Source organism: Neofelis nebulosa, chromosome 6 (assembly GCF_028018385.1).
Source record: "Neofelis nebulosa isolate mNeoNeb1 chromosome 6, mNeoNeb1.pri, whole genome shotgun sequence".
NCBI classification, from domain to species: Eukaryota; Metazoa; Chordata; class Mammalia; order Carnivora; family Felidae; genus Neofelis; species Neofelis nebulosa.
In genome coordinates, this window is record NC_080787.1 from 40,722,645 (window position 1) to 40,750,528 (window position 27,884).

At 39.5% G+C, this 27,884-nt stretch overlaps 1 protein-coding gene across 3 annotated transcripts in view; it reads left to right on the plus strand.

The window, feature by feature from the left end:
• The window catches only part of DNAH8 (dynein axonemal heavy chain 8), a 335,701-nt gene that overhangs the window by 124,190 nt on the left and 183,627 nt on the right, over nt 1-27,884 (plus strand). For all 3 annotated transcript variants that reach the window (XM_058733804.1, XM_058733802.1, XM_058733803.1), the window contains exons 34-43: nt 3,932-4,032; nt 7,496-7,633; nt 7,869-8,109; nt 13,785-13,984; nt 16,859-17,012; nt 19,547-19,710; nt 21,201-21,303; nt 22,306-22,410; nt 23,215-23,376; nt 26,249-26,473. In XM_058733804.1, coding sequence (XP_058589787.1) covers nt 3,932-4,032; nt 7,496-7,633; nt 7,869-8,109; nt 13,785-13,984; nt 16,859-17,012; nt 19,547-19,710; nt 21,201-21,303; nt 22,306-22,410; nt 23,215-23,376; nt 26,249-26,473 — 1,593 coding nt within the window. The remainder of the gene's footprint in view (nt 1-3,931; nt 4,033-7,495; nt 7,634-7,868; nt 8,110-13,784; nt 13,985-16,858; nt 17,013-19,546; nt 19,711-21,200; nt 21,304-22,305; nt 22,411-23,214; nt 23,377-26,248; nt 26,474-27,884) is intronic.

A 27,884-nucleotide genomic window follows, 5' to 3' on the forward strand; every position in this document is an offset into this window, starting at 1 on the left:
ATAATAAAATGTATGAAAATAATAAAATATATCAAATTTAAAATATTGACAAAAAGTTTCCTTGTCTTCTCTCTGTATCCATTATTTTTCTTCCTTCTGTATCCATGACTTTAAAATTCCCACTTCATTTGCCCTACCTTGGACAATGCTTACTGGGTCAGGCCAACCATTTACCCTCTTTTTCTATGCCCAGAGTGCTGAGCACATCTAGAGAAAAACCACACACCCATTTAGGTTAATGTTTTGTGGATTCATGGATTCCTATGTAAGCCAGCCCCTAGGATTATCTGGAAATTCTCCTCTTTGTTTCTAATCTCTATCCTGTTTTCTGTAGTGGCTGTACTATATGTTCTCTTTATGTTCCCTATCCCACCTGCACTTGTAGTCATGAAAAAATATTTATCAGATACCTGCTGTGTGTCTTGGTCAATAGAAAGGTGATTAAGAAATGGTTCTTTCTTCTAAGCTGCTAAAATCTGGTAGGGAGACAGACAGCTGGATAGATTGTAATTGCAAAACCATGTGGTGGTGAGCATTGTGATCTAGGTGTGAGAACCATTGTTAATGGAAACAGACCAATGGGAGCTGATGGGGCAGCCTGGAAGAGGAGCCATCTAAGCTGCATCTTGAAGGACTAATGAGAATTAGCCAGGGGTAACAGGAGGGAAAACAAATTAGACAGAATTTGTACCTCCCAGAAATGAAGACATAAGCAGGGAGATCTAGGGGAGATGAGAGAGTGAAGTGTGGGGTGCATTGGGCAGAGAGCATAGGGATGAGGGATAGGCAGCACAGTGGGCAGAAATCCCTAGAGAGCCTTGGAGGCTATGATAAGGAGCTTGTAGCCTATCCTAGGGGCTGGAGGGCTCTAAACAGGGAATGATCTGTTCAGATTTGAATTTTTAGAACAGTTGTGTGTTTAAAAGACTTCTCTGGCATTAGTGTGGAGAATGTTTTGGAGGGAGGGTGGTCAGACCGATGGCAGTTTCAGTAATACAAGCAAGAAATAGTAAAGATTGAGACCAACCAGATGCACTTGCAGTAAAAAAGGTTCAGTCAAGTTGAATGGGATCTCTCCAGTTGCAGGTTCTCATGAGAGGGGCACTTCAGGCTTTTTCCATCAGAACCAAGTAGAATTTCTCATGTGGTATTGAATTTTCAAGTATCTCCCTTGATTTGAGTGGTTTAAATGGAAAATCCAGACCCAGATAAGAAAAGTGTTTCTCCAGGATCCTTCAAGCAACCGGGAATTGCAGCTGACCCTAGAGGAATAAATTTGTGCAAAGTAGATGAAATCAGCTGTCACAGAACCCACTGTGTGTGCTGCCTGGCTCCAGAGGGGTAGGTCCAGCCCAGTAACTCTGGTGGTTTTCTATAAGGTAGGCTGTCTGTGCTGGCCAGGGTTTTCATGGAATGCCTTTCATTGAATATGATGTCCTCAGACAAAAAGTCATAGTCCCTTGATATTGTTTGGGTTCTTTTGTCCTTAGGACAATAATGGTCACTCTTGGACTAAAACCAGATCCCCCTATCTATCACCCTTGCCAGCACTTTATGCTGGACACTGGAGGAGGCTCTGATCCTTTGCTACCTGAAGTCCCCAGGGCCCTGGGGGAAAGGCCTGCCTCTCTGGAGGAGCCAGGACCAAGATTGATCTGCTTACCTGGTGGCTGCCAGCTGAGCCAAGCAGAACCCCTCAGCAATAAAAGCAAGAGGGAGGATGAAAATAGATAGTAATGTTGGATGGTGATAAGTGCCAAGGGAAAAAATTAAAGCAGGGAAGGGGAATAACATGCTGCGCTGTGTGCGCATAAAGTGGAAGGTCTCCAGAGAAACCATCCTTGAAAAGGTGACATTTGAGTGGAGACCTAGAGAAATGAGGGAACAGACCCAGCAGGTATCTGGAAGAGCAGCTTTCCAGGCAGAAGGATGAGCAGGTGCAAAGGTCCTGAGTATAAGCAAATATGACATCAACTTACTTATATTTTCAGTGACTCGCTCTAGCTACAAGTGTTGAGAGTACATTATTGACAGTCAAGGGTAGAAGCAGGGAGAGTAATTAGGAGGCTATTGAAATAGTCCAGGACAGGATGACAGTAACTTGGACCAGCCTGGTGGCATTGGAGTTGATGAGAAGTTGGAGGCTTGGTGTATTTTGAAGGTAGACCCACCTCCTTGTCTTTCCATCAGGAGTTACCAATTTATTGGTTAGCAACTGGGACTTTAATGGGTCACCCTTTTACCAGAGGTGTGGCCACTTCATTGAAAAGACATTGAAGCGCCCATCTCTTGCCATCTTGCTCCTTCTATTCTGCATGTGTTTGAGGGTGTGAGGTAAGCAGGCTGTTCGCCATGCATCTGGCTGAACATGTGACCCAACTCTCCTCAAAAGCAGGTGCCCTTTCATCCCCCAACCCCCAAGAGAAGCAGGTGCCAAGATCTGGATTGTGGAAAGAAGCAGGAGGCTCATGTGGGGCCTCAGGGTGCAGTGGTGTTCTCTGATGCAATTTTACTCTGATTTCTGGAGTTACTGGGCACTCCGTTGGTCTGCTGACAAAGCTGATTATTTTGCTCCCCATTTGGCTGGTGCTATGGGTCTTTTTATATTATTTGGGAGCTGAGTGGAAAAGGGGTGGGTGACTGGCATCCATCAATAGTCTTTACCTCATAGACAAGATTTTAAATGTCATTATTTTAAAGTATGCTAACTTTAAAGTTTTTGTTTCTCCTTTTCTGGGTTCACCTTGTCCCATGGACACTTTAGTCAGTAAATTTGTTGAGTAACCACTGTACTAACCACCAACAAATGTAAACAATGCAAAATATGGCCCTTTCTAGGAACTAAGAGTTCACTGGAGTTCCTTCAAGGTCTTCACCCCTTCCTGATTTGGCTCCTTTAAAGTATGTTGTGGAATTTAAGAAACAAAACAAATGAACATATGGGAAGGGAAAGAGAGAGAGACAGAGAGACAGAGAGAAGGGGAAGCAAGCCATAAGAGATTCTTTACAACAAACTGAGGATTGATGGAAGGAGGTGCATGGGGGATGGGCTAAATGGGTGATGGGTATTAAGGAAGGCACTTGTGATAAGCACTGTTATATGTAAGTGATGAATCACTAAATTCTCCTGAAACCAATACTACACTATATGTTAACTAACTAGAATTTAAGTAAAAAATTGAAGGAAAAAAAAGAAATAAAAGAAGCTAACATAGCTGTCAGATCTGATTCACTCTCTGGGTATTGTGAGGTCTGATGTCAGACATTCTCCGGGGCTGGAAATTTGGGATCCCTATTGATATGTTATACCCTTTATGTGGAACACACATATCTCATCACAGGTGGGTTATTTCTATTTGGTTTGGTGCTTTAAACACTATTAATACTTAGCATTGTAAGTATAGGAGATTCCACTTTTGGTTCAAAGGGCATGTGCGTTAACTTCGTTGATTCAGATTGCTGGAATTCTTTCAAATGGTATTAAAATGGAATCCTTCATTTTATACACTATTGCTTGGAGAGAAAACAGGGTTGAAAGGATTATACTCACTCATTTGGACCATGTAGAAGGATGATAAGTCTAAATTAGTGAAACAGCCTGAATTATAGGTTATTTAAAATACTGTTTTATTACTTTCAGACATATTTATGGGAACTTGAGAACCAGGTCTTCTAGGGACCACTTAATTTATTAAAGAAAAAAATTCATGTAAAATGGATACTTTTAAAATGCTTAAAATTTAATTTTATTAAGTGGTCAACTTTTCTTCTGATAGCTTGGTATCAGAAGTATAAATTTCTTCACAGATCCTTGTTTCATAGATATTACCAAACAAACCTCAATGTAGCTTTTATTCCAGGTATAATAAATTCTACCTTAATGGGGCCTGAATTAATTATATTTTACTACAACTTAAAAATCTTCTTATAGGCCAATTTTGATGATCTGTGGAGGAAGTTTGTTACATATTCATCTGGTGAACAACTTTTTGGATTGCCTGTGACTGATTATGAGGTTTTACACAAAACTAGGTAGGTTTAGAAACTGTACAAGTGTTACATGCAAATAATTAAATTCTGTCCATTAGAAGAATCATGGCATCATTAAATCCTTTATCATGCAGACAGCCTCCCCTAGAACACTCCTAAATATCCCCCTTATTCCTGGCTATTCCTGACCCACTGGATACATGGTCACCATATACAACAGAAATGTCCTTGAGGAGTTGAAAATAGGTTGCCAAAGTTGTGGTATTTGTGGTCTATATTTAGCCTATAGAAGCACTGCAATTTTGGATTTTTTTTTTTTTTAATTTAGAAGAATAGCCATCCTTGGCTTTCCAACCCTTCTTATTGCATTTATGCTAAGTGCTCTTCGCTTTTGAGTAAACATAGAATTCATCAGGATTGAAGGCCAAGGAGCTTAACTGATTTTAAATAGTAAGTAGATCTAGGAATTAAGCAAGTATATCTTAATGGAATTTTGTGTAACTTTCCTCAAACTCAAAATTAGAACAGTGGCTTTAGCTTATTAGGATCATGGTTTCAGTAAAGAACTTTATGTTGATTTCATCAAAGTTCTAACATGTCTTTGCAAAATAGATAAGAAATTTTCTGACCATAAATTAATGCTTCCAACTACCTTAGGGTAGATGGCTTGTATTTTTTTTCCAAGCAGTCATTCACCAAGTTTAACTGGATGACCAGTTGTGTTAGAATTGCAGATGTCTGTTCTTTGCCCTGACTTACTAAATCAGAATCTCAGGGATTGGGTCCTGCATTTTCATAAATTCTCTAGTTAATTCTTTGCATGCTCAGTGTGAGACTCGGTGTTTTCTTTTAGCCCTCAGTATTCCAGGAAAAATAACCATCCTCATTTACTATTTATTTTTTTATATTTAAGTGATTTATGAGTAATTTGCAAACGTACAAATAAGGTAATGGTGAAAAGCACTTTTATTAGAAAATGTAGTGAGAATTTAAGCAGTGAAAACCCAAATTTTACTCCATAATACCCTGGTTTGAAGATATTTACACAAAGTGGAAACTGACTTCGGAATCCAACTGTAACAGAACCAATGTGAGTTTGCTCCTTGGTGAGTCAGAAACTGCACAAGTTTGAGTTGTCACACAAAGAAAACTTTATTTGCAGCAAATAAAGAGATCATGGGGAATAGCTTCCAAAGCCATGATTCCCTAAGAGAGGGTGAATGGGTTCCTTTTATTTAGGGTTAGAATGAATATATCAATAGGAAAGCTCTGTCATTGTTTGTAAAGGCAGGCATGAGATTGCGCATGTGCCTTAAGGAAACATGCCAATACGCACATTGTATGTTATGTAAATGAAGCATGTGCTTCTCCATCAGCGGAGATTTTAGTATTATAATGCGGTGAAGGTGATTGTAAGTCATTCCAGAGGTCACTCCATGGGTCCATATGAGTTTAGCTCCAAGGATCTGGGCGAGTGGGAGGTCTTGTGAGGGCAGTGGATACCACCTGAGTAGTGGTTTTGGGTTTCCTTTGCCTAAGTTAAGAGGTAAGACAGAAAGAAAAGCTTAAGGAAAAATTTAAGGCAAAGATTAGTGAGTACAAGCAGTGGGACAGTAAAGGTCAGTTCTTGGATTCTTGCTGGTGACACCACCAACTTCTCATCAGCTGTCATGCACAAACCTGGACCATACCCATTCTGTAGCACTGATTTCCGATTTCAAATCCATCTCCAACAGCTTCTAGCTTACTATTACTTCTGACTTTTTTTGGACTTGCATTGCTAAACCCCCAGAACTGTTGAAAACTCAGACACCCATAATTTTGTTGAAGAGAGGATCACCATCTTTCTTGCATTATGAATGCAAAAAATCTTTATTTTCACATTTGAAGGATCAAGTCCATGAACTTTTTCATTTCTGCATCATCTGTCTTTGAGTACAAATCTGCCTTCAGCGTCTGTCTACTTAGGGGATGTCCCAAATAAAAGTTACACAAACATCACAGATAATGGAAGAACAGTCATTTATCCTTTTCACGAAATGGGATGGTTTAGGTTCTTGTAAAAATTTGCAGGATGAAGCCCTTGCCTCTACATAAACATATTGTCCACTCATAAATTACTGATTTGGGTAAAATTCATCCAGGTAATTATCATCTAAAGACCCACAGTCTGAGATCTCACTTACATAGCCATTTGGACTATCACAGTTAGAGTCTAGTGTGTTGCCCTGTGTCTCTTTCCTGTTCAATACTTGGGAAACACACTCTTTTCTCAGTTGCCTTCTCTTTGCTGTTTTACATAAAAAATGACCAATTCCTTAACTGTATTAAGTGAGAGCTAAACAACAACAAAAGCAAAACAAAAATGGTGTCTCTCCAGAGTTCTTTCTTGATACTTTCTTTCTTTTTTTTTTCAATACAATGATCATTTTACTTTTATTTATTTATTTATTTATTTATTTATTTTTAATATGAAATTTATTGTCAAATTGGTTTCCATACAACACCCAGTGCTCATCCCAACAGGTGCCCTCCTCTTGATACTTTCTTAAAAGATGATGCAATGCTTTGGGCAACACAATAAGAAACCTGAAGAAAAATTGTTGTCCCTTTTTTATTGGAGATCTTGTTGTTCTTTTTGTATTATTTTAGTCATTTTTAGCATAGTTGGAAATACTCCATGATTAACAATGGGATCATTCCTAAGAATCAGCAAAATGAAGCAAGAATTGGAAAAACAGTGTTTTTTAAAGGGCCCAGTGTGCCCATTTGATAATTGCAAGATAGAATGAGTTTTACTTTATTAAAAACATAAGCAAATTTTAACTTTGGCCTTTGCATTATTTATAATAAATAATAAAAGTTGTGAACATCAATCCTTACAAATAGTTAGAACTGCTCAAGAAATAAACTCAAAAACTGAAATTGGGTCTAGGGGGGACCCTCATGGTCTGCTAAGCGTTGAGGAATTCTTGGGAGCATCAACAAACTCAATTTTTGGTGTATTACACGATAAAAGGACTTTTTCTAGGAATCTATAATCCCTCCTATTATTCTTGCTATGTATATAGCTCCATTTGGGTACATGAGGGAAAGCTTTTGGTAGGAAAGTGATGTTTAAGTCACTTCCTAAAGATAGATGTTCTCATAAAAAAAAACAACTTGCATTTGAAAGAAAAAAAATTAAAATCTTAGCCTTAGCTTTGATCTTACCAAGTGCCGGTCACACTGTTTGCAGTGACTGGAATGGTAATAATAATCAAGCCATTTGTTAGTGTCAAGTCATAGTATGACTTGGAATATTTGAGAGCTGTACACTTGACCCGATTGATGGAGCTTTAATAAAATCTTTGTTCGGAAACTAACAGGGCTTTTTGCATATTGGTGTCTATAAAGTACACATGTGATGTATGAAATATTTGATTGGATGAATTCTGTCTATCCAATAATGACATTTATTTTTAAAATACACATTATGCAATGACTTAAATATTTGGTTTCCCAGAAAGGAACTCAACTTGCTGCAGAAGCTGTATGGACTCTATGATACCGTAATGAGCAATATTAGTAGTTATTACGAAATACTTTGGGGAGATGTAGACATTGAAAAAATTAATGCAGAACTGCAGGAATTTCAAAACAGGTAAGTTTTAATTGAATTAAACTTACCTTTTTCTAGTGGCTATCTTCATAGGATCTTGTAGGTATTTAACAAATGAATCTATCCTCTGATATATTGCCATGTATATATATATATATATATATATATATATATATATATATATATATATATGGCAAAGTTGTTATATGTGTGTGTGTGTGTGTGTGTGTGTACACACAAAGAAATTTGTAGTGATACAAATTTTTTTCCCTGAAAGGTGTCGTAAACTCCCAAAAGGGCTTAAAGATTGGCAAGCTTTTTTGGATCTGAAAAAAAGAATTGATGATTTCAGTGAGTCATGTCCTCTACTGGAAATGATGACCAATAAGGCAATGAAACAGAGACACTGGGATCGAATCTCTGAGTTAACTGGAACCCCGTTTGATGTGGAATCTGATTCATTTTGTCTTAGAAATATTATGGAAGCACCACTACTTAAAAATAAGGATGACATTGAGGTACAAAAGCTTATATCTTATCACTGGTTCATTAAAGAACATCTTTTTCTTTTCTGGGGCACCTGGGTGGCTCAGTCGGTTGGGCATCCAGCTTTGGCTCAGGTCATGATTTTGCAGTTCACGAGTTCAAGCCCCGTGTTGGGCTCTGTGCTGACAGCTGCTTCGGATTCTGTGTCTCCCTCTCTCTGCCCCACCCCACTTGTGCTCTCTCTCTCTCAGAAATAAACATTAGAAAAAATTTTTTTAAAAATCCTTTTCTTTTCTGAAAATTGTACATTTTATGTAAGAGTGTACTAATTGCCTTATATAATGTACCCTCAAAATTTGGAATCACCCTGAACATCCTTTGATTTTGCAAAATAATACAGTAACTCAAGGAGATAAGATGATTATCTGAAATATGTTCATTTGGGAGGTCCTAAATCTATCTTCCTTGTCCCTTAACTACACTCTCATTTAAAAGCAAAAAGTCTGTTTATTTCTGTATTACATTCCTGGTGAATTCCTTAGAACATTTTCCAGATTTCTAATTCTATACTTTTCCTTATTAATCTACTACATATTATTTTTCCTTTCCAAGATTTTAAATTGGTTCTTTTGTGTGTGCTTAGTGTTTGTAGGGTATTTCTTTTTTATTATTGAGATATAATTTCTATAATTATATTATTTTTATTGCTGAGATATAAACTTATTAGTTTATGTTTGTAACATAATGACTCTATACATGTGTATATCACAACGTGATCACTGCAATATATGTAGTTAACATCCATCACCACACATAGTTAAGATTTTTTTCTTGTGTTGAGAACTTTTCTCTTAACCACTCCCAAATACACAATACAATATTGTGAACTATAGTCATCATGCTATACATTAGATCCCCAGGACTTATTTGTGTTATAACTAGAAGTTTGTACCTTTAATCACCCTCACCCATTTCATTTGCACCGCCACCCCCCTAACCCCCTACCCTGCCCCAACACACACACCCGGCTGGCAACACTAGTCTGTTCTCAGTATCTATGTTCTGGTTTCTTTCTTTTTGAATTAGTGTTTTCATTTTCTTTGAATAAATACCCAGAAGTGGTATTGCTGGATCATATGTAGCTCTATTTTTAATTTTTTTTTTCCAGAACCTCCATACTGTTTTCTATAGCGGCTGAACCAATTTACATTCCCACCAACAGTGTAGTGTGCAGGTTTCTCTTTTCTTCTCATACTCACTGATACTTGTTATTTCTTGTCTTTGTCAAGATAGCCACTCTGACAGGTATGAGGTGGTATCTCACTGTGGTTTCGATTTGCTAATCCCTGAGGATTAGTGATGTTGAGCACATTTTCCTGTACCTGTTAGCCATTTGCATGTCTTCTGTGGAAAAATATCTATTCTGATCCTCTCCCATTTATGAATTGGGTTGGTTGGGGTTTTTTCCTATTGAGTCGTGTGAGTTCTTTGTATATTTTAGATATTAACTCCTTATCAGGTTTATGATTTGCAAATATTTTATTTCATTTGTAGTTTGCCTTTTCATTTTGTTGATGGTTTTCTTAGCCATGCAGAAATGTTTCAGTTTGATGTTGTCCCATTTATGTATTTTTCCCTGTGTTTCCTTGGCTTTGTTGTCAACATTTCTTGTAAGATTTGTCTAGTGGTGATGCATTCCTTTAGCTTTGGCCTGTCTGGAAAACTTTATCTTTCCTTTGATTCTGAAGGACAAATTTGCCAGGTAGGGTATTCTTGATAGCGGGTTTTTTTTTTGTTTCTGTCTTTTTTTTTTTTCTTTCAGCACTTTGAATATATTGTGTTCCTCCCTTCTGGTCTGCACAATTTCTGCTGAAAAATCTGCTATTAGTCTTGTGAGAGTTCCCTTGTATGTAACAAGTTTTTCTCTTGCTACTTGTAAGATGTTCTCTTTGTTTTCAACTTTTGACACTTCAGTTTTAATGTGTCTTGGTGTGGATTTCTTGGTTCATCTGTTTTGAAACTCCCTGGACTTCCTAGATGTGGATGTCTGTTTCCTTCCCCATCTTAGGGGAGTTTTCAGCCATTATTTCCTCAAATAAATTTTCTGCCTTCTTTTCCTTCTGGGACTCGTATAACATGAATGTTGGCCCATGTGATCTATCTTAAATTTAAGTCCCTTAAATTATCTTCACTATTTTTCATTCTTTGTTCTTTTTGCTCTAGTTGGGTAAGTTCTACTGCCCTGTGTTTGAGTTCATGATCCTTTCTTGTGCTTCATCTAGTTTGCTATTGAATTCCTTTATTGTATTTTTCTGTTCTATGATTGTATTCTTCAGCTCCATGACTTCTGTTTGGTACTTTTAAAATATTTTCTTTCTCTTTGTTGAAATTCTCACTTTGTTCATGCATGTTTCTCCTGAACTTGTTAAGTATTATTATGACCATTATTTTGAGCTATTTGGTAAATCACCCATCTGTCTCATTGAAGTCTTTTCTGAGGTTTTATCTTGTTTCATTTGGGCCATATTCCTCTGTTTCTTTACTTTCCTCTCTGTGTTGGTTTTTATGCATTATATAAAACAGCCACCTCTCTCAGTCTGGAAGGAGAAGCCTCATGTAGGAAATGAGCCTTATCATTCAAGCCCACCTTAGCTCTTGCTTGGCTCTCAGAACTTTGTGTTTCTTCTAGTACTCTACTTCATCCTTAGTTACTCCCAGTAACTGGAGGTGTCACAAGACCTGTCAGGCTCCAAAGTGGATTTAGGCTGATTGGAAGCCAAATTCTCAGGCAGCCACTTTTAAAGTATGCAAATATACCTCTTTTAGGGGAACACTAGGAAATGGACATTTCTGTCTGTTCTATGTGCACGGAACCCTGGGATGATAGCCAGTTAAGAACTTTCTTTGTTTGCTGCCATCCTGTTGAACCCATGAACCCAAGCCCCTCTACTCACCAGACTCAGGCCATCAAGGGATGTGCCTTTTGAGTGACAGCAACAGTTGTTCACACAAGTTCCTTTCTTGGAGATGCCAGCATTTGGGAGCATGGCATAAGGAAGATGAAGAGACCACCCACCCTACAAAGTCTCTGGAGAGGATTAGAGTCGGTCCTCGGATGTATGTTTAATTAGAAGCCTACTCCTCAGGCCACGGCTGTGAAGTTACACTGATAGGCCTCTCCCATAGTACGACTGAGCATTCCAGTCTGCCGTCTCTGCACTGGGGGTAGGTAGCTGGTTAAGAACGTTTTCCTGGTTTGTTATGGTCCTGTGGCACCTCCAACATAAACCTCATTTGCCACCAGAATCAGGTGCTCAAGAGACATCTCCTGGGTGGCAGCTGCAAAAACAAACAAAAAAACAAAAACAAAACAAAACAAAACTCAGGACACCAGACATGTGCATAAGCTTCTTTCCAGGAGATAGCAGTGACCTGGGGTGAGGCAGAGGACAGTGCAACGGTGGTGCCCACTAGCCTCTGTCTTTGGAGAGAACCCCTAGTCCTGTGTTACATTAGATGCCTGACCCTCAGAAAGAAGCTCTAAGATAAGCAAAGAAGCCTTCTTTACAGAAAGGCTGGGCAGTTTTCAGTGGGTTGTCTATGCGCTGGGCCCTGGGGTGTGGCCAGATATGTCTATGCAAACCCTTTATAACTGCTTCCCCTGCCCCTCTCCACAACTCACCACAGCCCTCAGGCCTGGGCTTCATGTCCACCCACTGGTTTGCATATCTTTTTCACTTCTGGTTCATGGAGATGTTTGTTTGGCTTTTAAGCCTGGCTATGTTTTTACTTTCTCTTTTTTGCATTTTATCCACTATTCTGTATTTTTGGAGTCAGGGAACTGTACCATGTAACCAGAAATCTCTCATATATATGGTTTTGAGTCTCCTGCCCCTCCTTTTTCCCTTAACTACATATGTACACCAGCAGTTGTTTTCAAAACATTATGTCCTGTTTATCAATGTCATTCAAATACTACTGAAGGAAACAAAATGACCATCTCATTCTTAGAGGTAGGTTTTTACACTTAAGAATATAGCCATTTATAAGCTGTGCTTTGAAAACATCATTTTATACTTCCAAGGAATTCTAGGCCTCAGTTACTATTTGCACCCCAAAATGGATTCTTAGTGCGGTATACCCTGGTACATCCTGTTTGCTCTGCTCTGCATGTCCTGCTATTAACCAAGCTGGATTCCTTCTGTCAATGGACTCACTGCCTCCAAAGGAACTCTTTTCCCTTGCTGTAGAACATCTCCTCCCACCACCCATTGGAATCTCACTCGGTCTCAGATGCTCCCTCCTCCATGAAGCCTTCCCTCCTGACTGCAGGCAGAAATCCTTTCTCCCTCTTCAGAACTCACAACAAGTCTTACCACGCTTAGGACATTTATTACACACCCATTTGGATTATAATTATTTGTGGAAATACTTTGCACCTTTCAGTTCCTTCCCATCTGTGAGATTCTGTGATTCTAAGTATGAAAATAAATAGAGGCATGGTGGGGAAAATACCTTACTTTTACTTTCCCTGTGAGACTTTCATATCGAGCGTTCTCAGAAAAACAGGAAAACCTGTAAGAAAAAAAAATAGAATAACTTTTAAGCAAATGAAATATTCGTATCAGGGCCAGAAGAAGCAGGAATCTGGCAATGACTGATTATATGTTACTTCAAAGAGGTCAAAGGACTCCCACATACATTCTCAATTGTTTCTCATGGCAAGTTGCTGAGATAGAGCAGCTGGGGTTATCTCTGTTTTGGCCAGAAAACTCCAATGAAGAATATAATCAAGGAACATGACGATTTAAGTTCTGCTATTGCATGTAGGTGGTACAATAAAATAATTAGTGGTCAGACAGTCAAGAGAGTTATTATTTGAACTTGTAATACGATGATCTTGAGACCTTGGGTTTCTTTTTTTCTTTTAAAAAAGAATTTTTTTTTAATGGTTATTTATTTTTGAGAGACAGAGACAGAGTGCGAGTTGGGGAGGGGCAGAGAGAGAGGGAGACACAGAATTTGAAGCAGGCTCCAGGCTTTGAGCTGTCAGCACAGAGCCTGATTCAGGGCTCAAACTCACAAACTGTGAGATCGTGACCTGAGCTGAAGTTGGATGTTAAACTGACTGAGCCACCCAGGCACCCCTTTCTTTTTCTTCTTTTTCTTTTTCTTTTTCTTTTTCTTTTTCTTTTTCTTTTTCTTTTTCTTTTTCTTTTTCTTTTTCTTTTTCTTTTTCTTTTTCTTCTTCTTCTTCTTCTTCTTCTTCTTCTTCTTCTCCTTCTCCTTCTCCTTCTCCTCCTTCTCCTTCTCCTTCTCCTTCTCCTCCTTCTCCTTCTTCTCCTTCTTTTCCTCCTCCTCCTCCTCCTCTGTCTTCCTCTTCCTCTTCTTTTGACAGAGAGAGTGAGAGTGAGAGCAAGCATGAGGGAGGGGCAGAGAGAGGGGGAAGGAAAATCTTAAGCAGGCTCCACGTCCAGTGTGGAGCCCAACACGGGGCTCAGTCTCATGACTGTGAGATCATGACCTGAGCCGAAATCAAAAGTCAGATAATTAACTGACTGAGCCACCCAGGTGCACCTTGAGTCTTGGTTTTTTGGCCACAAAATGACTATGACTTCTAGGTCCAAACTCAAAAATTCATTATTTTACAAGGCACTTAATTTATAATTGAAAATGTCATGACATATTCTTTGATCTCCCTCTGAAGGACATTTGCATATCTGCCATTAAGGAAAAGGATATTGAAGCCAAGCTGACTCAGGTGATTGAAAACTGGACCAACCAGAACCTGAGTTTTGCCGCATTTAAGGGAAAGGGAGAGCTCCTTCTCAAAGGAACTGAATCAGGAGAAATTATCACCTTGATGGAGGATAGTTTAATGGTCTTAGGTTCCTTACTAAGCAACAGGTAATTTTATAGTTTGGTGGGGGAAGGTTTTAATTTTGTTTTTGGAATTATATAATACTAGGTGAAAGCCCAGTTTTACAGCTGTGGCATAATATAAGATTCTGACCTAAAATGCTCACTGTTGTCTGTTCTCACACAAGCTACCTATTTTCCCTAACAATCATGGCCTCTGTCTCTTCTTTATAGTACTCATCTCTCCTTCCTATTTTCCTGGTGGGCCCCATCATAATTACTTTCCCCCAAATAGGCAGCTTATCTCCTGAACATTTTGGCTCCCCACCATGATGATCTATTTTATTTTCTTTCTCTTTCATTCCTCCAATCTGTCATCTTTGGCCTCCTTGGCTAGCCCTGCTCAAGTGTTCATCCAGTGGCCCAGGAGAAGTATCCTGGCAACACATTAAAGAACTGTTATCACTAGGGGCTTGTTACTTAAACACTTTATGCATCTTTTATCGTGAAAAGTGTCTCTTTATGTGCTGGGTTTACTGTGCCCTAAATGAAACAACCTGTCCATCTTTGCACTACTGTACCAGCTGGAAGGTGACTATGACCTTAAGTGCAGCTTTAGAAAATGGGAATCAGTCAGACTAAGTATACTGTCAGGTCTTAATCTGGGCATTAGCAACCTTTAATCCCCTAGCTGACTATGCAGTAATTCTCAACTGTTCTTCGCCATAATACTTCTAAGAAATATGCCACAACTTTGTCATTAGCAGAGGTCAGGGTCTAGGGTACATGGGAATTCCAACACCCCTTGTCCAGGTTGAGATCACTGGTTAATGAATGACATCCTGCATGACTTCTGGCCCCAAAGTCTGTCTTGTATTTGGATAACGTACTTAATTTCAAAGCTCCTAGTTCTAGGAGTTTCGTGTTGACTTGCTATGGTTAAGATCCTACTTATGTCTTCTGCTGTCAGGGAATATGAATAATCCTGGCACAGGTGACCATGGGATATTCAGTGGTTTCTGGACCTCATGGGATACTATGTCCACATGGATCACTGCTAATTTTACCATCCTAATTTCCTAAATGACTTCTTTCTTAGTTATTTTTTAAATGTGCTATTTATTTTTGGGGGGCAGGAGAGAGGAGGGCAGAGAGGAAGATGACAGAGGATCCCAAGTAGGCTCTGCAGTGACAGCAGAGAGCCTGATGTGGGGCTTGAACTCACAAACCGTGAGATCATGACCTGAGCCAAAGTTGGACGCTTAACTGACTGAGCCACCCAGGCGCCCCCACTAAATGATGACTTCTTGAAAAAAGGCTGTGGAGTCATGTGAATAGTTCTGTGGCCAAAGAATTCAGGATTTGAGGCCTTTCTTAATTTCATACTTAACTTGCATTTAGCCTGATCAGTATAATATTTATAGCACTAATAAAAACAATGTTGAGGCAGTGGCTGCTGGGTCTCTAGGGTGACCTGGAAGTGACCTCAGAAAGAAATTGTATATTCCATGGGTGAGACTTAACTCCAGATATTGCCTGGATTGTGACACTTTCCTACTGGATTCCTGATTGGTCTATGGCATTCCCTATTGGTCTTGACAGGTTCCACCATGCAGAGTTGTGCAATGCAAGGGCCTGGCCATAGGACCGAAACTGGTTATGCTAGATTTTATTTCAAGTCTCCCATTTTCATGTTGGAAGTTACATGAAATATAACCATCAAATATGACTCTTTTTTTTTTCCTCTGTGCAGGACTATTTTGGGCCTCAAATATCTAGTTGCTTCAACCCCTTGAGGTTCCCATCCATACCATCTTGGTCTGCATGTTTTAATTTTGAAGATTGCTTTTAGCATATTGACTGCCTTTCAGCTCCAGAACAATGGTCAGACGGACAGTAAATGGGTGTTGATAAAAATGCCTGTTACTATCTGAATAGCTCACCTATCTCCTTGGGGCAATTTTTGTGCAACTCACTTTATACCTCCATGTATAACATAGACTTCTAGAGAAGTTATGGGTTGCACTCACCCATCAGACCCCATTCAGACCCAGAAGACCCGCTTCAGACCCAGAAGAACCCCCTTCTGTATGTGAGCAACCTGTCCTGGATCAAGACAAGTTTTAAGAACCTTGTATTGACAATCACCAGAAAATGCCACTATACCACATCGAAACCACTTGTCATTGCCACAAACTAAAATTGGCTTCTTAATCCAACTGTAGGCAGTTGGGTCCTTACCCAGTATCTTCCCATCACTTCTTGCATGACATCCATTGTGTTTCTTGTCTTTTTTGGTTGTGCCCAGCTTTCTGGACACCTTGAATTCTCATGAATCCTTTTCTAGCCCTGATGTTGAGAAAGCAGGAAGCATGCTATTTGGGGGCAGCTATTCTAGATCTCTAATACCATACAATCTAGGCCCAGTGCCTGGTGAAACCAGCAGTCTTTGGATGAGAAGAGCAGCACCTGTAAATGGACATCAACCCTCAATCTTGACATTGGCCTTGTGGTACTAGTTTCATGGACCAGTAACAGTGCCCTAAGTGTTATTCTCGCAGACCATGCTTACTTCGATTTGGTTCACCAAAGTCTTGTAAAAACACCTTATTCCTTGCCTTCCCTTTACTCCCAGAAACAACAAGCACAGTTCCTTTGCTGGACCTCTGTCACAAAACTCAGTCCATTTTCCTAGTCTATGACTAATATGTGGAAACAGGTAAAATCACTATAATTATATGAGTTTTACTCCTAGAAAAGCAAGTATCTCATTAGCTGTGTGAAAATTATTAGGAACTGCCTTTTAAGGAAAAAAAATGTTCATTTCCAAAGGAATGTTTCTCCTGTAACTTTGTTAGGCCATGTTATTTTCTGAATCATATATCCTTAAAATATAGTGTTTTTTCCATTTTCACTTTTTAGATATAATGCTCCATTTAAAAAAACCATCCAGAATTGGGTGTATAAATTGTCCACTTCCTCAGATATAATTGAAGAGTGGCTAGTAGTCCAGAACCTTTGGGTTTATCTTGAAGCTGTCTTTGTGGGTGGAGATATTGCCAAACAGCTACCTCAGGTAAATATGGTTTTTGTATGGTGGGAATGCAAATTGGTGCAGCCGCTCTGGAAAACAGTGTGGAGGTTCCTCAAAAAATTAAAAATAGACCTACCCTATGACCCCGCAGTAGCACTGCTAGGAATTTACCCAAGGGATACAGGAGTACTGATGCATAGGGGCACTTGTACCCCAATGTTTATAGCAGCACTCTCAACAATAGCCAAATTATGGAAAGAGCCTAAATGTCCATCAACTGATGAATGGTTAAAGAAATTGTGGTTTATATACACAATGGAGTACTACGTGGCAATGAGAAAGAATGAAATATGGCCCTTTGTAGCAACGTGGATGGAACTGGAGAGTGTTATGCTAAGTGAAATAACCATACAGAGAAAGACAGATACCATATGTGTTCACTCTTATGTGGATCCTGAGAAACTTAACAGGAACCCATGGAGGAGGGGAAGGGGAAAAAAAAAAAAAAAAAAAAGAGGTTAGAGTGGAAGAGAGCCAAAGTGTAAGAGACTCTTAAAAACTGAGAACCATCTGAGGGTTGATGGGGGGTGGGAGGGAGGGGAGGGTGGGTGATGGGTATTGAGGAGGGCACCTTTTGGGATGAGCACTGGGTGTTGTATGGAACCCAGTTTGACAATAAATTTCATATATTAAAAATATATATATATATATGGTTTTTGTAACTACTGATAGAATGATTTGTGTTGTGTGTATGTCTCTGGAGAAGTCTTTATAAGGCCATATGGTCCTGTCTTGATTTATTTATTCATTTATTTATCAATTTTTTAACGTTTATTTAGTTTTGAGAGAGAGAGAGAAAGAAGGGAGTGGGGGAGGGGCAGAGAGAGAGGGAGACAGAATTGAAAACAGACTCCAGGCTCCCAGCTGTCAGCCCAGAGCCCGACACAGGGCTCAAACTCATTAACTGTGAGATCAGGACCTGAGCCGGAGTCGGCCACTTAACCGATTGATCCACCTAGGTGCCACCTTATTAAAACCTTATTTAAACCGGGGTTGGCAATCTGTGGTCCACTCACCTGTTTGTAGAAATAAGTTTCATTGGAACACAGCCATATCTATTCATTTATGTTCTGTCTGTGGCTGCTCTAGCACTGCAACAGGAGAGTTCAGTAGTTGTAACAGAGACTATATGGCCTGCAAAGTAAAATATTTACTGTCTGGCCCCTTTACAAAATAAGTTTTCAAAATGTGCTGATTTTTTATTTACATTAAAAGAAAAAAAGAAAATCACATATTTTCAAATCCCCAGGTTATCTGAGGATATCAGGTACCTTCAATATGGTACTACTACATTTAATTTTTTTTTAATGTTTATTTATTTATTTTTGAGAGAAAGAGAGAGAGAGGGAGAGAGAGCAGGAGAGGAAGAGAGAAAGAGGGAGACAGAATCCCAAGCAGACTCCATGCTGTCAGCACCGAGCCTGATGTAGGGCTCAAACCCACAAACTGTGAGATCATCACCTGAGCTGAAACCAAGAGTTTAACCGACTTAGCCACCCAGGCACCCCTCAAATATGGTACTGTTGGATTATAGTAGTTCATCTCCTCCAAGAGGTGACTTTATAGTATTCGTCTGAGAGTAGAATTAAAATTAATCTGTATTGCATAAACAAAAATTAACTATCATTAAGTCGACTAATAGTAGATCAGACACATACCACGGGGCAAGGAAATTTAGCTTTCTGAGCCCTTAACAAAATATTTAAAACAGCTTTACTCTGCGGCCTTTGAAATAAGTAAACTTATTAATAGATTTATTCTATGAAGGTAGAATCCCTCTTATAAAATTAAGCCTGCTCTTCTTAAATTTCCATAACTATAGGCTCTATATAAATTAAAAATCAAGGTTAAAAGGGTTTCAAAAATAGCTCATTTCTCATTGTAACATTGTTTTAAACATAATTCTTTTCTTTCTTAACCAGAAAGTTGCAGTGTTTTAAAAGATACCTTTAAAAGTTTTTAAAACAGGCAAGATTATGCCATTCCTAGAGGCGTTTTTGCAATTGAATGCAAAGCTTAATATCATCCATAGTAAATAGAAAAATTTCATTAGCAAAAATGTAAATGAGGCTTTGTTTTGGGTTTTTACTTTCTTTTTTTCTGCCCCCCCCCTCCTCCCCCGGGTCCTTTTGAGCTGTAATTATTCAAAAGATCTTGAGATCAAGTTATTGTCATGCTTCTTCAGTTTGCTCATCAAACCAAGCACCTGGGGTGCTGGAAGACTAGATTTGAGCTTTAAGTCGATAGCTCTGTAAATTAATCGTGTGGCATTTTGAAAATGTATTAAATGTAAGAAAACAAATAAGTGATAAGCCCCATTGTGACAAAGCAGTATTTCAATAAGCAGTTTTATGACTCTGGGTTTTTGTTTTTCAGAATTAATTGAGGTGAAAAAAAATGCTCCTTTAAATTATGTAGACTGAGGACTAATAGAAGTGGGTCTGAGGAACTAGAGGCTATTCCAAAGCGAAGACTTTGCTTTTATTCAAATGCTCATTTTCACTGACTGTTTTTAGGAAGCCAAGCGTTTTCAGAATATTGACAAGTCATGGATAAAGATAATGCAGCGAGCTCATGAGAACCCCAATGTGATCAGTTGCTGTGTTGGAGATGAAACCATGGGGCAACTTTTACCTCATTTGCACGAACAGTTGGAAGTATGTCAGAAGTCACTCACGGGGTAAGAACCACAGTTTTAAGTCTCCTATCATTTTATATGTGATGGCATTTTATCCCAAACAAGTAAATAAAACTGACGGCATTTCTGGCTTGGTAGGGATGGCTGAAGTGGCTGCAGGAATTTAACATAGCCTTAATTTTTCTGCAAAACAAGACACCATCAATTTGGGGGGTCCATGAGTGAAGGCATTGGATTAGTTTTATAGGGCTGCTGTGACAAATGCCCACCAACTGGGCGTTAAAACATCACACACCTATTTTCTCACATTTCGGGAGGCAAGAAATCTGAAATCAGTGTCAGCCAGCAGCTTCTGAAGGTGCTGAGGGAGAATGTTTCCTTGCCTCTTGGAGCTTCTGGTGCCTCTAGGAGTTCCTTGGCTTGCGGCCACATGACTCAAACCTCTCAGCCTTCCCCTCTTTTTCCTGTGTGTGTCTTATGAGGACTCTTGTAATTGGATTTAGGACTCCTGTGGATAATACACGATTTTCTCTTCTTGAAATGCTTAACTTCAATACATCTACAAAGACCCTTTTTCCAAATGAGGCCACATCCACTGGTTCCAGGGAATAGGATGTGGGCCTGTCTTCTGAGGATCTGCCATTCAACCCACTACAGTCATGGAATATAGATGTGCACGAAGAGAACCAGACAAATTTACAGATAATTTCCTTAAAGGACAGTTCATTCTCAATTTCTGCTTGAAATAGAGTTGTAGTATTGATATGCCCCGATTCGAGAGACCCCCTAAAAACAAACCACCAGAGTCCAGAGTCAAAGCCAAGCGGCAAGGGTCGTTTATTGCAGGTTCGAACCTGGTCCTCCGCGCACTCGTTGCCAGTGACGCTAAGAGGCCCCGAGCAAGGATCTTACAGCTTCTTTTATAGACAGGCACAAACAAGTTAGGGATTTTTTTTGAGGTTACAGAGCTGTTATAGGTTGACATTTAAATTTGAACGCTCAGCAGAACTTGATTGGTTCCCGCCTTTACGTCAGACTACGACCGGGCGCGCCCTGGCTGGTTTCGGGAACGGCGGGGGAGGGGAAAGATCTTTTCTTTGCAGTTGTGAGTACACCTGGTAATTTTTCTCTTAGCCTCTCAGTATATCTTAGTTTTTCCAAGTTTATGCCCCTGTCCTGACTTCATGGTTAGTTGGTCCCCCTTTAACTCTTCCAGTGCCCAGGTTTGGAGATAATCATGTGTTCATCATGAGTTTAAACCATGAAGTTCGCGATACTCCTAGAAAGGTCACAGGAGGGCTCTTGAGGAAGAAAACAATAGGTCTTGCTCTGAATCCCTGTCTTGCTTTTCCAAGTGCCACTCATGACAGACCACGGACTTTGGTTCTAACCAAACATTTCAGAGGCAAATGGGAAATGACTATAGATGTTTGCTGTTATCTTACTGAAGATGTTAGGGATTGTGTCTTGGCTAAAAACCCAAAAATTATTAATTCAGGAAAAGCCATTTGGTAACATGACTTTATTTACAGGTATTTGGAGAAGAAGAGATTACTGTTTCCAAGATTCTTCTTTGTATCCGATCCAGTTCTCCTGGAAATTCTGGGACAAGCCAGTGATTCCCACACCATACAGGTATAATCTTAATATCTGTTACCTAAATTGCTTTTTTACACAGCATACATAATTAATAATAAAAATGAAGTTAGAAATTTAATAGCACAGGGAGGAGAGTATTAAAGATTATGTTAAGTATAAAATGTCCTAGTTTCTGTGTGTTCTGAACTCATCAACCTGAAGCAAGAGTCACTGATTATGCAACTCACCAGCTGAGTGACCTTAGCCAGCTTCTTAATTTTCCTGTGCCTCAGTTTCCTCATCTGTAAAATAGGGATATTAATGGTTTCCGCTTCATAGGATTGTCATTAGGATTACATGAGATCACGCACTGGAATGTAGTTGACACACAGTATGTGCTCACTAAATGTAATTCATTTTTGTATTGTAGTCTAAATATTCTCAGATCAAGTAGGGATTGTGGTTTGGAATTGTCCATATCCAAGTGCTTCTCAAGTGCTTTTAGCCATTTCCAAGGGCAGTACTTCCAGGAGGCAGAGAGAAACTATGAAAAACCGGATATGGGAGGCACTGAAACACCCCTATCCCAGAGCCTTGCCGAGTTTGGCAATCTGGGAGGCCACTACTAGGGACTTCCTTGGTGGTTTCTAGGGAGCTGCGGGGATGAGAAGAGAAGGAGGGAAGTAAAAGCTGTGGAAGGCAGAGGGAGAGCCAAGAGACAGGCAGGACAGAGCTGTCTGTGGGAGGGAAGGAGGCGGGGACCACATGGTTCAGTCTCCATGTGGAGGAAGGTCACAGTCTTAGTCCAACCAACCCAGTGGAACAAGGGCATTTGCAGAAAACATGCTGTAGGGCTGGATTTTTAAAAGTGGGTCTCAAAGTCAATCAGCTGCCAAAGCCGTGTGTTGTGTGTGTTTGTTTCTGTCTTTGTTGGCACAATGAAGTGAATTCTTAATCTCTTACAAAGAAAACACATATTAAGGGTTTTAAAAACATCTCAGTGGCTTTTGTGTTTAGCCTCACCTGTGTTGTTCTGGCTCTGTCTTGTGCTTCTTACAGCCACATCTCCCTGCAGTATCCGACAACATAAACGAGGTGACGTTTCATGCGAAAGACTACGATCGTATCCTGGCTGTCATATCAAGAGAAGGAGAAAAAATTATTGTAATTTAACTTGGGTTAAAGTTTTCTTACTAGGATTTCTTTAAAAATGTAGGTCGAGGAGATTGTGATTCTCCTGTGAAAAGCAGAGTGGGGGAGGGGTGGGCCTGGGTTCTAGTTCTCTCGCCCTGGCTTGGTTGCAAACAAGTCTGGGTAAGTCACTGACTTCTCTGGGACTTGTTCTATCATTAATTACTTATTAATTTTGTATTAAAAAAACAATTTTTTTAATGTTTATTTATTTTGAGAGAGATAGAGACAGAATGCAAGTGGGTTGGGGCAGAGAGAGGGAGGCACAGAATCTGAAGCAGGCTCCAGGGCTCCGAGCTGTCAGCACAGAGCCTGACGCGGGGCTCGGACTCACGAGCTGTGAGATCATGACCTGAGCCAAAGTCGGATGCTCAACCGACTGAGCCACCCAGGCGCCCCTAATTTTGTATTTTAGAGAGAGAACGTGAGTGGGGGAGCGGGGCAGAGGGAGAGAGAAAGAATCCTAAGCAGGTTCCACACTCAGCACGGAGCCTGATGTGGGGCTCGATCCCACAACCCTGGGATCATGATCTGAGCCGAAATCAAGAATCTGATGGTCAGCTGACTGAGCCACCCAGGCACCCCTACAATGAAAACTTTAGACCAGACCATTTTCTTCCACCTACAGTATTAGTTGGTTTTTCTCATGTCTTAAATATTTTGTGTAAAATTATTTGCTTTGTGTTGAGGTACTGTGATTTATCAAGTGAAGTGTGACATTGGTAACAATAGGAAATTATTATCAATTTGTAATATATCTGTAATGTGTCTTTTTAGTTGGATAATCCTGTTATGGCCAAAGGTCCTGTAGAGATTTGGCTTATGGATTTGTTAAAAATGCAGATGTCGTCACTGCATAATATAATCAGGTCTGCATTCTACCAAATCAGCGATTCAGGATTTCAACTCTTACCTTTTCTCAATCACTTTCCAGCACAGGTGAGAATATATAATGTTTAAATAATGGAAATAAGGGGGAAAGATACACAGGAAGCAGTTGGCCTTGATGGTGTAGCAGCTGTTGGTAGCTTTGAACTAGCTGGGGAGGCCTTCCCACCCCCCACTGCCAACTATCTGCTTGTCCACCTACATTATTCTAGGCCATCTCATCCCATTCGCTGGAAGAGGATTTGCCACTGTTCTTTGATCACTAAGGATAACACTAAAACTAAACTCACAAATGGAAAATTTCATCTCATATACAAAACACACACATCTGTACATAAAAGACACCTATCTATACCCATCTGTGTATGGATTTGGTGGCATATTTTCCATGTAGCTATGTATGGATAGATATAGATACAGATATAGATAGAAATATGGATATAGATAAGAACGAGCATATCTTGTCCTGAAACAAAATCCATCTTGCCTTTTTTTTTTTTCTCCCTTCCAGTGATTACAAATTGTCATAATCTGTTAAAGGAGGCCTTGTCATGCAGCTAGCTTCCTAACAGGAGCGGACCTTCAAGAGGCTGGCGTTTGAGCAGGTGTTCTCCTGAACAGCTCTCATGTCCAGTGGCTTTTAGGAATGCACCCTACTGTGCCACGTGTTATTAAAACTGAATACAGAAAAGGAAGAGCCAACAGTTTCATTCAGATTTCAGCCAAAATAAACGAAAAGTGATGCTTTGTGATCTGGGTCAGAGAGAGTGTGGGATAGGAAGCAAGAGATATCCAAGGAAAATACACGCAGTTTTGACCCTAACTATACTTCTTCTCCAACCGCTCCTAGCGGCCGACCTCCAAGTCCTGACTTCATGCACACACAGCGGAGAGGGCTGAAATGATAGGAAATTATTTATTCAAATGACACAAGTATGGCTATAGAACAACCTTTACTGGAGAGAATATGTTGATATTGTATTTAATATTTTTGTATCGTGCAGTATCCTTGGCAAATTTTATATTCTTATCAGCTTTATTAGCTTTGTGATGAAGCTTTATAAAATACTTTATTTGGTAAAGTGAGAAAGATAGCCCCTTAGACCAAATCGGCACGCTTTCTCTCTCCCAGAAAAGCTTGTATAATCTGAAGGAGAGACTCAGTCTAGATTAGACAGAGAAGCTAGCACCATGTGGAAAACTGAAAGCGAGGTCAGAGTGGGAGTGATGTTGAACAGGATACAGCAGGAAAGTTGACTAGCTCTAAAAGGTGACATTTTAAAGAATTTTAGGTTAAAATCTTAACGTAATGGGCAAATTTCAGTTATTTGGAAAAAATGCTTCCAAGAGTAATGAAGATATATATTCATCCAATGTATATTCTACCCATAATATTTATTCAATATAGACATTGCTTGTTTCTACCAGCTGCAAACGATGACTTCATATTTTAGTGTATTCTTCTAGTAGTTTTAACGTGCTTCTGACAGGCAGCGAGTGACGTTGAAGAGAATGAGCATTCTTGTTTTGTTTTTATTTTAATGAGACATCCTCCAGTTTTCACCATGAAATCTTCTGCCTTCTTAAACTGAGTACAAACCGTAATTTAAACTTTTCTAGGTGACTCAGGATAGTCATTTTAAAGATTAGTTTTTACAATCTACCCCTAAGCAGTGATTTCTCAGAGATTGCAGGTCTGTGTCTTTAAATCACACAGCCTTACACTGTGGGTTTTTGGTTTGTTTGTTTTTTGCCTTTCTTGTCTCATGCCATCTTCTGCTGCTGCCAGAGTCAGAACTGTCTTGTTGCTGGGAACTTCCTGAGATGGGGTATTTCCTCTACATCGGGTTGCTCACCTCACCCGGGGGGCCTTCATTTATCTTTACCTGCAGACCACAGGGTTGGCCGCTGCTTTTGGCAGAAAGCATTTTGAAGTCTTGAGGAGGCGGGGATAAGGAAAGGGTTTTATTCCTGCCTTACCCACACTGAATGCCATGCCCAACAGTGTCCACATGCCGCTCACTCTGCTCCCAGTCCTCCACCAGATGTGGGGTTCCCTTTGGTCCAAATGATCTCGGATCTGTGGCTTGACTCTGCAGATGAACAAAAGCTCCTAAAGGGACACCTTTTGCAGCAAGGAGGGCATGTTTGTTTTGACAATTTTACACCTTTCCTGGGGTGGAGATTGTAGGCAAGGTGATAGTCACAATTTTCTTATGCCCTCATCAGGAGAAAAAGAATAAACTTCCCCCCTTCTCATTCTCTCTCTCTCTCTCTCTCCTTTAGATAAATATATATAGAAAGAAGTCAATTTAGGTAAAGTTATAGATGATAGATCAGGAAAGAAAGGAAAGAAAGAAAGAAAGAAAGAAAGAAAGAAAGAAAGAAAGAAAGAAAGAAAGAAAGAAAGAAAGAAAGAAAGAGGAAGAAAAAGAAAGAAAGAGAAAGAAAGAAAGATTAGATAGATTAGATAGATCAGGAAAGGAGAGAGTCAGCATACCGTTTCTAGAAATTGCAAAGAGACTTTTGGGAAACCTTGCTAAAGAAAAATACACAACAACAAGTCTAGAAATTCTGTTTGCTTTTCTTGAGAAAGAAAAATGATCATAGGAGCTATTGGGTGGTCTCGGGCCCTCTATAGAAAAATTTGCTAAGCATCCTTCATAAAACATATACAGCTTCATATATGGTAGCCATTGTTTTAATTATTACTTATCTCTCAGCATTAAAATAATTAAATATCAATAGTTGGAACTTGGAGTGTTTATTTTTCCCCTTTTGGGAGTGGAGAAATGCATGTCTCTTTTTAGCTTAAAATGAGTAAAACCTCGTTTGCCTTCCTATGGACGACCACCAAATTTTATTGCAGATGTGCTTTGAATATTTGGCAAATTTACTTATTATTTTTCCTCTGGATGCATAGGTGGGGCTTCTGGGAATTCAGATGTTGTGGACACATGATTCAGAAGAGGCTTTACATAATGCAAAAGATGACAGGAAAATCATGCAGGTGACCAATCAGAAATTTTTGGATATTCTGAATATTCTCATCAGTCAGACAACACATGACCTAAGCAAGTTTGACAGAGTGAAGTTTGAAACTCTGATAACCATCCATGTGCACCAGAGAGATATTTTTGATGATTTGGTAAAGTATCTTTGTTTTTTAAAGTGATTCAGTGTACTAATTAATAGTTCAGTGCTCCTAATAATGAACAATTAGTATTATATATATTCCCTAACTTGTGTGAACTTTCCATCTACTTGGTCCTTTTCCACAACTGTCTTTCTATATACCATGTCTACAAATACGTGTATTTATGGTTTAAACAACCTTATGTGTATACTCACATTTGGCATTGTGAAAGTCTGGAACCAACTGATGTGAGGTGAACTAACTACTTGTTCTGTTACACCAAATAACCAGGGGCATGATACAATTTAGGTAGGATTGGTCATGAATCATTTGCTCCATTAAGAAAGAAGTCTTGATCAAAGAGAATCAAGCTTCAGAAAAGTTTCATGGATATTTGTCTGATTAACAGTGTCCAACAGGGCATCATGGGCTTGATGTGGACAAGGTTCTGTAGGGTAAGAGTAGGTGGGGTGGTATTTGAATTCCCTTCAGAAACAGGACTGTAACCAGCGGCCTTGAGCAAGACGAAGTTCTCCGAAAGCAGTGGTTATCATTGTAGGGTAGGGGCCTATAAGCCACCATTTGATATACTGCCATTTGACTATCTTTGTCTTTAACTACTGTTGCTTTATTTGATTTGATTTGATTCATCTTAAAGGTATCTCTTTTCTTCACCAGAGACGTGTAATTCATGCAACTTGGGGTTCTTTTTTACAGAATATGATCATAGACTACTTGTTTCAAGCTTGTGTCAAAAGTTCTCATCAGATAGGTAATATTTATGGAAGGCTGAGAAGGACATGCAGTCCGTTTATTCCCCTGGAATCTAGATCCTCGCTTCTCAAAAGTATTACATACCAACCGGTTGCATTAGCATCTCCTGTGAGCTGGTTAGAAAAGCAGAATCTCCAGCCCCTCCCCCACCCCACCCTCTACTTAATCATAATCTGCATTTCAAAATTCCCAGGTGATTGATATGCATGTTAAAGTTGAGCAAACACTGCTCTAGGGTTTGTCTCTGGATCTTCCAGTCAAGCTAATCATGAGAGCTGCATACTCAGACCATATTTCTTTGGCCTTCTACAGATTTGCTTTCACCAAATTGCAGTTACTGTCACACTTTGACTTTGTTTATTTGAAGTCCGCCTCAAGAACTCCTATGGAATCCATTACTGTATCTGCTAAAGGCGTGCCATTTAGGGTGTTGTCTGTACATCCCTCGCGGACTCTTAAAGCTGAAATCCCATGGAAGAAATTTCTTTTAAATTTAAGTGCTGAGCAAAGTTTTACTTTACATGCAGAATGGAGTTTTAAAAAGAAAAAAACCCATACACAGTTAAAGCCACGAAACTGTTTTCTTTTTGTCTTAACTACTGTTGAACTCATGGTCCCTCTGCATCCCAAGTAAAATGAGATCTCATGG